This window comes from Medicago sativa, chromosome 7 (genome assembly GCF_051527215.1).
Source record: "Medicago sativa cultivar Bolivia chromosome 7, Bolivia_mono, whole genome shotgun sequence".
Taxonomy (NCBI): Eukaryota; Viridiplantae; Streptophyta; class Magnoliopsida; order Fabales; family Fabaceae; genus Medicago; species Medicago sativa.
The window spans coordinates 102,517,111-102,529,179 of NC_140755.1; the positions used below are offsets into that span (position 1 = coordinate 102,517,111).

Sequence of the window (12,069 nt, forward strand, 5' to 3'; positions counted from 1 at the left end):
TGGCATTTATTATGGTTCTGATTGGGCCACATAAACAAGTGACGTGTTATTTTCGATATGCTGTTCTGTTCTTTCGATTGGGAAAGGAGGTTTGTTGAAAATCTTACGGTAGAAGGTATTTTTCACCACACATTTAATTGAAGCTTAACTTTGGCCACGCGTTTGAAGGCTCACCAATTTCAATATATACAGGGGACAAGGGAGAAGAAATGCAGGATCAAATATGAGAACCAATACTAGACTAGATATCAAAATAGTTTATTTGAACTTTCGAGAATAATTTTACTAGCAATTAACAATTAGCAAAACCTGTAGAACATAATTTCTATGACTAGATTATTTGATGCACAGTTCAAATTTACAATATTTCCTTTATCATCTTAAATTAATCGCCTGATTCCTGAGAAACACCCCAATATGCCAGCATAATCCCCAGTAATTCTCAATAGAACCAATTAATAACCTCTGTGTCAGATGCAGACCACTTATGACTCCATCATGTTCACCAAAAGTATTCACTTCAGCTAGATATAATTCAAAATTTATAGTAACAACTCTCTAGTAAAGAAAAACTATCCAAGCAGGTCAAGAGAATGCTACTAAACTTGGTGACAAACGAGTTCAGAATTTACAACATTCTAACAAGCCATCGATCAATGCAGGCAACCAATGATGAACCAGTGCTCAAAGGTATTTTTGGACAATCACAAGAAAACCTGCGAGATTTAACCATAATAAAGTCTGAATATCTTGTTGACACAACAAAAATCAAGTATATACTTCACACCCAAGTAGAATGGTAAATTCAGTATGAAGAGTCAATTAAACAAAAAATTTACCTTCTTTGATTTTTCTTATTGATAAAACTTAATGTATGGCGTAAGAAAGGAAATAAAATGGTTACACAACAGTTCCAGACATTTAGAAATTATTACATGACACAGATAATTTCCTCCTATTTGATTGAGAAAAAATTATTAACAAAATTAGGTTTCATCAACTAAGATTACTTTTGTAAGATTTGCATCAATAAAAAAATGCTATCCATAAAATAAATAAATAAATAAAAAACTTCCCCTTTCCAGATGCCAATAAATTATTCTCTCTTACAAAATAAAAATAAATAAATACAGGAACAAAGCCATTAAATCATTAATATCACATTGTAGCTGATAAAAGCCAAGCAAAGCTCAAGATTACCAACCTTTGATGCATATCTGATTTGAGGTCACCTGCCTTGAACCACTCTGTAATTTAGGATTAGGTCATCTCCTTTCTTCCATATATAAGCTCGCACTGTGGCTAAGCTCATATCAGGAGATAACACCTGGAAATAAACAACAGTCAGCTAAATTTACATTACTTCAAGATGAGAAAGTATCATATTAAAGTAAAGACTAATGTAAATTCTATCCAGAAAAAAAGAGAGACAAATGTAAATTAAATCGAACAACTTCCCGTTAACTAGGGTCAAACAATATGTTTCTTTAGTTTGAAAAAAGTGCTGTCATCATTCAACCAATCATGAGACGTAGGTACAAAAACTTAATTAAAATGTGAAATTGAAAAAAGTGTTGTCATCATTCAACCAATCATGAAGCTTTATTGTTGCTTGAATTGAAGCCAAGTTTTTCAACCAATCATTTGAAATCAAGGGTAAATGGTATTTTGAGCTAATTTTCGGGATAATCAAACCAAGAATACTTAAACCATATTTAAAACTACCCACCCAAGATTTTATCAATACATCCTGCATCGTGATTCCTTAAGTCAGTCAAAATGGTAGCTTCGTAAATCAAACTACAATGCAAAATGAAGTAGAACTCTGAAGATGTATGATGCATTTGAGAACTTACACCAAGCAACAAAATGAGAAACCCAAAATGGCATATGCATAAATTGGAAAGATTCTAGAAAGCATATGCATGAATTCAAAAGTAGGTCAAGTGTTGAAAAATAAAGCACGAACTTGATCAACCTCAGCATCTAGAGAACTGTTTTACATGTTTGTCATCCAAACTTTGTTCAAGAGAACATATAACTTGCCTGATTGCAGCACAATATTTCAATTGAAGGTCTAAGCTTTTGCCAAGGCTTCAATCCAGATCCAGATCGGAAAGATCCATCCCCGACTACTGGAAGTAGTGACTGTGATCCAGCAACGCCAGGGGCAAAATTTCCATCAGCATGTAAATTATCCAAAGGTTTATTATCGAGCACCAACTTTTCTACCACATAATTAATAACCTAAACCAACAAAGAAAAGGGTAAAATTACCATCAGCATGTAAGTTATCCAAAGGTTTATTATCGAGCACCAACTTTTCTACCACATAATTAATAACCTAAACCATCAAAAAGAAGGGGAAAGCCAAGTTAATCAGTCAAAAATGCATAGTCATGTGGGAGAAATACGCCTCCAAAGTCCACAAAATACAAAAACTGAAGACTTTAATGAAAGAAAAAAATAATCCTTTTGATAACCATGACCAAAGTCAACAACAAATGCAAAGATTTTTAACAAAATATAGTTCCCAATTTTTAATCAATATAAATATGAAATCTTACTTTGTGAATTCTCAATATACGCGGAGCACTTAGCTTCCCTTGTGTCAAGATCTGGACTGAAGAGCCTTCACATGGTTGCAAATAGAAACTGCATCTGTTAAAGGTTATAACAAAAGAAACTATATCAAAGAGAATCCTATGATCAATGATAATCATACTAAAAAGAATATCCATCAGACTCAATGAATTCATAAGCAATGTTCCATTTGTTGTCTAAATCTACAAAAGTAAGTAAACAAATTCAATCTTTTCATGCCAAAACCATTAAAAGTACATAAAAATGTTCAAAGATAATGTACTAATCAACACATAGACATAGACCAAGCAACAGATACCATTGGCAAAAGATGGATTCCAAACACTCCTCAAGCATATAGAAAACGATGTCAGGTATAAACGATGTGTCATGCACCATCATTTCTTTTTCAGAAATGCAAGAGCAACAAAGTACTTCCATTTAACATTCTAGAGTCACATTCTCATTAACAAGGGCAGCACCAATTTTAAATCATCAAAACATGCCTTGCCTAAGATATGATTTTCAGACATACAAACACACATACACATGTATATGATGCTGCTGATGATGATAAATGTATCATCATCGTAGCATTAGGAAGTTAGCTACAGTAACAAGATATGCAAACTTTCATGAACAAAGTTCCTTTCTTTTAACTGCAGCCATGTCTTAATGCAACATTTAGGGAAGAAAAAAATGAAGAGGAAGGTAAAAAGTTACTTCGTATTTTCTCGAGGAGTTAACCGATTATTCAAAACACAGTCTAGACACCACCAGGGAAAGTCTTTTTCGTCTTCCGTTCCATCTAAATCAGTAATTTTTTTCCTCCACGGACCTCCATGAGTGCCCTCAGTAACAATCGACGGAGGGGAAACAACTGAGAATTCAAACGGAGGATAAACCGTAGCATCATTTTCAGAACTCACATCAACCTCAGCTCTTGAATGGATAAGACTTCTAGAAGCAACATCCTTTCCAGATAATTCCCCATTAGCTGGAGCTGGAGACCCCATTCTTTGCTTTCGTTTTCTCAACCAATGAGTCAAGAGTCCTTTTAGGGTTTCTCGACCCAAATTAACCTGTGCAGAGTAACAGGCATTGATTTGGATTGTTGATCATAAACTACTGAAAACATTTACATAAATGTCATTGCATGTATCAATCCCATACTTCTTGAATATATTGAAACAAAACATGTAGAATAACTCAGCCAATGTCAGTTCAACAGAAATGTGACATTTGAATACCACCACGCCCATAATAACAGTACCATGATATGAATCATTTCAGATTGAGCAAGTATATGGACTACGATAGCAAAGATAATTTTTTTGATCCCTATTATATCAGGCTCATGAAAATAGTCTCCTCTTTTTAAAATCAAACTTTTTAATCCAACCATATTTTTGACCCAAAAACTGAGGATTTTTAGCCTAAAAATGGTGCATTATGCAAGTCTCTTATTTTTATTTAAAGGAGTAATCAAGTTTTAATGTAAGCCTTTTTCTTATATCTTTTATTTAAACTATTTTATTTACAATTTTGTCAAATTATAAACTCAATCAAATAGATGAAAAATAACCACATAAAATTGTGTAACTTCTATTATTTGTACCGAGAAAAGCAGACAGACAGACAAACACAGTAGTGTAAATAATATATCATTATTTTATCATTTATTTATTGATGTATTTTTTCCTGGATCTGTCCCTGGATGGATCCCACATATGAGGAGACAATTGGTGTCACCAATTGTATAAACTTGAGATCGATTATTTTAGTTGACAATAACAAGCAAACAATTGCATGAAGTCGATGTGGATTCTTACAGAATACAAAAACTAAGAGCAAAATCAATATAATAAGAAATTCATGAAAAGGGCAGGTAAATTGCTTACGACAAAGGAGCCAGTACCTTGTCGTCTTCAGGCTTGCCAACAATGTTAAGATCAGCTGAATACATCTCTGCATTAAAGCAATGCTGAGTGTCCAAATGGACTGACAAAGTTCCAAGCCTGGTATCCACTGTGAACCATCCAGGAACACTTACCTGAAGAAGCAAAGAAAGAAAAATAAACACCAGCCAGAGCTAACAAACAGTTACAATTATGATATTTTTCATAACAAATAAAAAGTACGATTCGATATAAAAAGCATGCTGTAAATCATTAAGCATACCATCTCAAATAGCTCTTCCTTTTTCTCCTTAAATGAAACCTAAATAGTCCACAAGTAAAATATGAGCTATTACAAACCAATGAATTAGCTGGCTATAATTGAAATTTGCAAACATCATTCAATAAAGGCAAGTTCCTTCCCCAGCAAATATGCAATGAAAGTTAGCAAATGAAAATCAACCAGTAGTCACCTTTCCATAATCTTCAACCACAACACCTTTGGTAATCTCCCAAAGCTTCACCGAATCAGATGTATCCTACACCAAGTGCTGAAGGTTATTATTATATTTACAACAGAATGAATGACAATATTAGAATGTATGACATAGCAACATGAAAAAAGAACAATGTGATCACCTTTGTCAGCACATGCCTCTTATTATTTAAAACCTCATGTTGAACTATTCCAGGGGTGCCCCTGATAGTTAAGGTGGGTTCTTTATATATAGGAACCTATTAAAAATTCATTATTTAAAAACAAATTAGACAATTATTAGTTCCCCAGAACAGAAAAAAGCAAAAGAAAATTGATTTCCAACAATAACTGTTTAGAAGATTGCCCCAGGCATATCTACAAATAGTAAGCAATAATGTGGGATATATAGACGAACATGCTTCATCAATAAATTTACTTAGATCTGTTTGGGAGTTGGGAGAGAAAGGGAAAGGAGGGCATTGGAGTCAGGAAGGAGAAACATAAGTGAAAACGATAATAGCCCCTCACTTTGCTGGGGGTTTATTTTTTCTCCATAAAACTAAAACTCCTATATGGAGTAGAGAAACTCAACAAAAAGAAAAAAAAAGTATTGGGAGAGGGTTTAGCCAAATTCTCCAAATTGCTTTTCCTCATTTTTTAATATTCTCAAAACACAAAAAAATATTATCAAAAGCATTCTCTTCCCCCTGTTAAAATTTTCTCTCAAAAAAAGCGAGAAACTTCCCTCCCTTGCCTTCTTAACTCCCAAACAAAGCCTTAAGAGAACGGGTTAAGGAGTATTTGGTATACTGTATTACATGTTATTAATTATTTTTCTAAAAAATATGTATTTAATGGTATAGTAAATTCCCACAGTAACACAACACTTCGAAGATAAAATAACAGAAAATTAATATGGTGATTTTTCAGAAATAAATGTAACATACAGGAGTAGATCCTTCTAGGGACACCCTTGCTCTTGAAAAGGACAAGTTTCCAGCTAAAAAAGAATTGCCTCTTTGGAAAATCTTTTGAGGGTCGCATCCTTCAGCAGGCCATCTATGAACTGAAGAATCTGTTGATGCAACCCATATGCTATCATTGTGCAAAGCCAACTGACGAATAGGGTGTTCGCCGGTGCAAAGCAAACTACTCTCTCTTGTTTGCAAGTCTGTCAAGTATAACTTACGGCATAAAAGAATTTGGCATTAGAAAGACGAGCTTCACAAGTTATTAAACAAAACAAGGAGATGTTAAATAAGTTCAAGTCATATTCATAAATAAAAAATTGATGTTAATTGCATGAAAGTCACTCACTGAAAAGTCTCTGCCACCACTATAAACATGACTAAATGTTGGGGTGCTGGCAAGTGCCCAAACAGAATCTGTATGAACTGCATAAGAATGAACACATCTCTGCTGACCTATATCCCAAAGCCTACGAGGAAAGATTATAAGTCAACCACGGAAGAAAACAAATAGAAATTCTTACAACATTGTATGCATACATTACCTTATCATAGAATCTGATGATCCTGATAAACAATACCTGCAAAAATAAAATGCTATAAGTATTACAGCTGACTTGTTTGGGGAAAAACGTACGACTTAAAGTCAAAATAACAAATTTATTCAATGAAAAAGGCATGGCAGCATAGAATAGCAAAGAAAACCCAACAGCATTTCTTTCATTGTACTGACTATCAAATAGCATTCCACTGTGACATAGCTAATGAAAGTTCTTGGGATCCCACATTGACTAGACATATGGCCAAAGCAGTTTTTAAAAGGCTTTAGCAATCCTCACCTCTTGAGCTAGCTTTGGGGGTTGAGTTAGATAATCTAGCCCAAATTCTAAGAGGGTATCAGAACTTATCCTAAATCTGTTATTGTGCGACCTTACCTGTACTTGTCCATTCTCTAGATTTCCAGTCATAGGCATGAGAGGTATTGTTATTGGGTCACCATGTTATTAATCACAGACAGCAGTCCAAAACCACGAATAGCAGTATAACTTCAGCGGGATGACCGCTATTCTAATCAATTTTATATGTGTTAAATGATATTAAATAATTAATAACTAATACTCTCTGTGTGTGCATGCGTGTGTGTGTGTGTCTGTGTGTGTGTCTCTGTGGAATACAGCACAGCAGCCACATTATCATCTTTCCCCTTCTTCTCATTTGTGTGTCCTTATTCTCTCATCTCTATGTCCTTCACGTTTCTGACCAGGAAACACAAGCTAGCCCCGTAACGAAGAGTAGTCAATAAAAACTTGATAGAGTGAATCCAGGAGGACTGGAGGAGGGAAGACCTTGTAGTGGTCGTGATGGGACACTTCCAGTCTACGATTGCCGCACGTAAAAAATACCCTGCACCGGCCTTTCACATCGCAGAAGACCTTGATTTTGCTCCGTGATCGCGTGCTATTGCGCCGCTATTCACAACATAGGGGTTACCCACATTTTTTCATGTTCCAGATGTTCATTCCTGGGAAAGTGAGTGTAGAATACTACACCAACTAGAGATATCGCCAAAATAGTTTTTTTAAAAGGCTTGGGCAACCTAACCTCTTGAGCTAACTTTCTTTGAGTTAGGCCTAGCCCAAATTCTAAGAAAAGTATTACAAGTTTATCATGTGTATTGTTATCTATCTATAGGTTGTAGGAAGGCAAGAAATGCCAAACTAGAAGAATTAAAAAAAATGAGGAAATTTTTTCATATTAAAGCACACATAAATTGAAGGAACGGCATGTTACGAACTTCAAAATATAAATGTCAACTGAAAATTTGCAACTAAACTTAAATATTCATTCTACAAACCTTCCAGTGGAATCCAGAAGTAGAGCCCTGATGTTATCTGTGTGCCCTTTAAGCTTTAGAATCTTTGATCCTGATCTTGTGTCCCAGACACGTACAACCTATAGCACCCCAAATAAATAAATAAATAAAAGAACTAATAAAGCATGTTTTTAAGTCAGAGATAATATCCCATAATCTAGCTAGTGGAAAATTTAAGAAACCGCACTTCAAACAAAAGCTCATGTAACATTAACGTAAAAAACCTCAACAAGTCAGAGTGTATGCCATATTGTACCTTTTCTGTGCCACCAGAGACAAGAATCGATCCACCTTCATCCATGGCCAATGCATAAACAGACTCCTTATGGCCTTTGGCAGCAATTGGAATGTACCCTTGAGTTTGAGTAGTGTGCAAGGATATACTGTGGCTTGAGCTGATAGTACGCAAGTTTGTCGAAGGTAGTAAGTTGGCAGAACCATTGATACCATTTGAAGATTCATCAACCATAGCATCACTGCACTTAGAGACTGGAGCAAGCGCGGCTTCAATATCCCACACAAAAACCTCCCCACCAAGGCCACCAGAGGCAACAATATTGCTCTAAAATGCAGACACTATTAAAGAATCACAAAATAGATTTGACAATGATACAAACTATTAATTGAACCAAAGTATCTATTAGATTCAATGTGGAACACAGTAAAACAAGAAGATCAACTTTTTTTATGCACTAAATCAGAAACTTGGGAAGTTTAAAGTAAATTACATTTTTTCCAGCTGCTGCGAGGCAAGTAACATAATCAGTATGTTGGCGGTGTGTCCTAACACAAGTTCCAGTGGACAAAGCATTCCATGTCTAGCACAAAAATACAGCAACCCAGTTAAAAAACAAAAGGAGTACATAATATAGTATTGTCGGAACAAGTAACATTAAGCAATCAACAAACCTTAAGGGTTGTATCTGAAGAACAAGAAACAAGTGTGTTGTCACCGACAAGAACTGCATCATTAACCTGCAAGAATAGAAAAACGTTTATATATTCAGCAGTAACTTATACTGTTGTGCACCTGTTATAAGTTGCATTAGTTTCATTTCATGTTTAGCGGGTATGAAGGAATCAACATTTCCATGTCCTATTACAGTAACACATCCAAATCAATGCTAATAAAAAATTGTGAAAGTCAAAAATAGATTAGAAGTTGATATTTAAAAAGGCCAAAAACTGAGTCAATTTAAAAAATTAGAGATATTTAAAAAATGCATTATGAACAATCTAAGTCAATGGTCACCAAAATACCCTGAGTATGAGAAGGCCAAAAACTGCAGGTGGGGGGACTGGGGTCATTGCAAATGCAGATGTAGTTTCAAGTAATCGTAGTAAAGAAACATTGCTGCATTACTAAAATGAAATTCACCAAACAAATGGAAGGGAAGAAAATGAGAAGAAATAAAAGGATTACCCAGTCCACGTGAGATTCAAAGGTAGCAGAGCATGTTGCTGCATCCTCAGCTAGCGCCCATCGTTTTAGCCTGCCATCACGGCTTCCAGTAAATAGATAATCTGACCCATCAGATATTGCAGATGTAAGTAGGGCCAGACAATTTATGCCTGCACAATGCTGTAGAAAACAACCAATTTTCAAAGACAGTAGACTGAGAAACTAAGAAAACTATCAAAATTGACTTAAACAGACAATGAAGAATCGTCGAGAGATGAAAATTACTGTTTAACTAAAATTTCTCCTTGTGTGTGCACGGGTTAAAATACAAGTTAAAAACCATTTCAATACAAATACATTAATTGTATTTCTTAATTTGTGTGACCTTGCCTTAAACTACACTTGCAAATGAATGCAGTAGGTAATATTAAAATTTAGAGAAAACCTCCATTTTGGACCATGTAATTTTTATTTAGAAATTCAATATAATCCTTGGAAAATTATTACGTCAATTTGATTTTTAACTGTTTGGTTTTTACTCTTAAAAAAAGTCTAAATACAGTTTACTAGGATCAAATCTTTGCCATTCAAATACTACAATTTGAGAACTAACTAGACGTCAATAACCTTTTGAGGACCAAACTTTAGCTTCAAAAAAATAGAGGGGAAATTGGGGATTCACTCTAAAATTGTAAGTTATATTTTCACCCAACCAAGTTAAATTTGCAAGAGTTCATTATGAACTGCCGAGCGTTGTGGATGGTGTATGGCGGACCATCACAGAGAGTTAAAATCCCGTGTCATACCAACCAGCATGTGGCGCCGTCATATCGGATTATGGCGGGAAATACCACCATATTGGCCAAAATTGACCATGGGCGATAGCCCTATACCTGCCATTGATATCCGCCATGGGCGATATTTGACAACATTGCTGCCAAATCAATCTCAACTAGCTAACAGTTGTAGAATAATGTATAAAGATGCAATTACAAGAAGCAATAATGAACTTGACTGTTTTCCGAGAGCAAATAAAATAAATAAGGGTCATGTTAACTTGTGCCCTAAGGGCACAAGTTAAGGATCTAAAAGAAGAATTAAATCATGAGTTTTGTATTGAAAAAATAAGTTTTTAACTTTTCAAAACATTGAATGCACAATTTCCAAAAATAAGTTTCTACATTTAGCTTCTAAACTTGTACCTAGAGGGCACAAGTTAACATTTCCCAATAAATAAATAATAATGAGATCACCTTTGTGTCATCAGAGTCGTTCAACACATATGTTAATCTTTTTTCCTTTCGAGGGCGAGTTGAATTGTTTGCGTTGCCCGTACTAGCCACGCGGTGCATTGCGGTAACTATAAAAGTCATAAATTACATAGGATAAATAGTATTCCCACGAATAAATTAAAGAAAATAATCCCAAATAAGGAATTCTACTTCAGAACATTATCAACGGTATAAAAAATCATATTTGGAAAATAAAATTTCAGGCGATGTAATTACGAAATAAGACCAACTACTTAAAAGAAAGTAAGTACACAGTTCAATAGCCGTATTCCAATAAACCATTTGGTTGAAAGATTACTTTTCAACCTTGTGGTACTTGGTTCGAAACCCGGCACCAACAAAGTACACAGTTCAATAGAACTCTCTGAGGGGCACAGTTATACATAAATGTGCAAGGCATATCTGAGGGGCACAGTTATACATAAATGTGCAAGGCATAACCATATACATTAAATATTATCAAATTTTCTGGTATGATATGAGATTAACCTTGGTCTTCTCAATACCCAATCTAGTCAGAACTAAAATATACAATTCCACAAGTTCTTGATCGACTAACTCAATATTTCAACACTATCATATAAAATTCACGAAGATAACTCAATGAAAACCAAGCCAAAATTCAAAGTTACTTAATCAATCATCGAACATAAACCTATAATACATAGCAAACTTAGCTCGGTGAAGCTATTGAATACACCAAATTTTCCCTAAAAAGAAAAATCCAGAAAACATAATTCTTCACGCAAATTAACTGGTTTGATCATAAGATTATGCGATTTGCAACGGTTCTGAGGTAAAACGAAGTTATAACGAGATGCAATAATTTCTGTGAAGAATCGAAAGCAGTGAAAAAATCGAAAGAAACGAAATCAAGTAGAAGAAGGAAAGGATGGAACAGTGGAAGAAAAAGGATAGAAACTAACCGTGATCAGCGATGAATTTGAAGCACTTTGTTTGGTTTTGTGTTAGGTTTTTTACAAAGCTCAAAGTTTCAACTTCAGAGAGAGAGAGAGAGAGAGAGAGAGAGGAAGGAGGTGGATGTCGAACAAAGTGACTGTCAATGTGGGCGTCAAAATTTATTCCGGTAGATCCTTTGACCCGACTTGTGCTTTTTTTTTTTTTACTTCTTTTTTTGTTATAAGTTTACTATTTTTTAACTTTACACTGTGAAAAAAGATTGGATCGAGTTAGATTTTGTAAAATTTTGTCTGATTTATCATTTGTCATAACCTATATTGTAGATTTGAAATTTGTGTTTCAAAAGATTGACATGGTTCGTACGGTTATTTAAAAGAAATCTATTTCGTATGAATGTAATTAAATAAATAATTTGATCGGTGTCTGATAGAATATCTTTAAAGAAAATAGACTATCAAGTTAATGGACTAATGCGATAAAATTTTATTTTGACATCTAACATAAATTTTAGAGAATTTGGTTATACGTGATGTTATATTTCAATTCTAATTTATCTTTTTTTTGAAAAAATTCTAATTAAATAAAAATTATTATTCATATTTATTTAAGTGGGTCGATGACATTTTTATAGCATATAGTATAGCATTTTTATCT

The 12,069-nt window shown here is 34.3% G+C and overlaps 1 protein-coding gene across 2 annotated transcripts; it reads right to left on the reverse strand.

Moving 5' to 3' along the window:
- Nucleotides 1-237: 237 nt before the first annotated feature.
- Nucleotides 238-11,544, reverse strand: LRS1 (Transducin/WD40 repeat-like superfamily protein). 2 transcript variants are annotated; one of them, XM_085725126.1, is made up of 19 exons: nt 11,421-11,544; nt 10,456-10,562; nt 9,224-9,382; nt 8,710-8,775; nt 8,529-8,618; nt 8,057-8,362; nt 7,783-7,880; nt 6,473-6,508; nt 6,277-6,397; nt 5,907-6,143; nt 5,121-5,216; nt 4,955-5,020; nt 4,765-4,803; nt 4,502-4,636; nt 3,307-3,665; nt 2,568-2,661; nt 2,047-2,247; nt 1,205-1,327; nt 238-716 (listed from the first exon to the last, which is right to left on the reverse strand). In XM_085725126.1, exons 2-18 carry the CDS (start codon nt 10,552-10,554, stop codon nt 1,229-1,231), a joined length of 2,301 nt encoding a protein of 766 aa, XP_085581252.1. In that variant the 5' UTR covers nt 10,555-10,562; nt 11,421-11,544; the 3' UTR covers nt 238-716; nt 1,205-1,228. The 2 variants fall into 2 exon arrangements, with proteins under 2 accessions (XP_085581252.1, XP_085581253.1); XM_085725127.1 differs by lacking the exons at nt 238-716; nt 1,205-1,327 and having other exon boundaries at nt 2,209-2,344.
- Nucleotides 11,545-12,069: the final 525 nt, after the last annotated feature.

Bases quoted from the DNA above. Each gene is read 5' to 3' on its own strand.
- LRS1 (XM_085725126.1), bottom strand. From the start codon at position 10,554: ATGCACCGCGTGGCTAGTACGGGCAACGCAAACAATTCAACTCGCCCT. The intron at 6,509-7,782 runs GTTTGTAGAATG...TTATTTTTGCAG, and splicing joins CTTCTGGATTCCACTGGAAG to GTATTGTTTATCAGGATCAT. The intron at 2,248-2,567 runs GTAAGATTTCAT...TTGTTGGTTTAG, and splicing joins GTATATTGAGAATTCACAAA to GTTATTAATTATGTGGTAGA.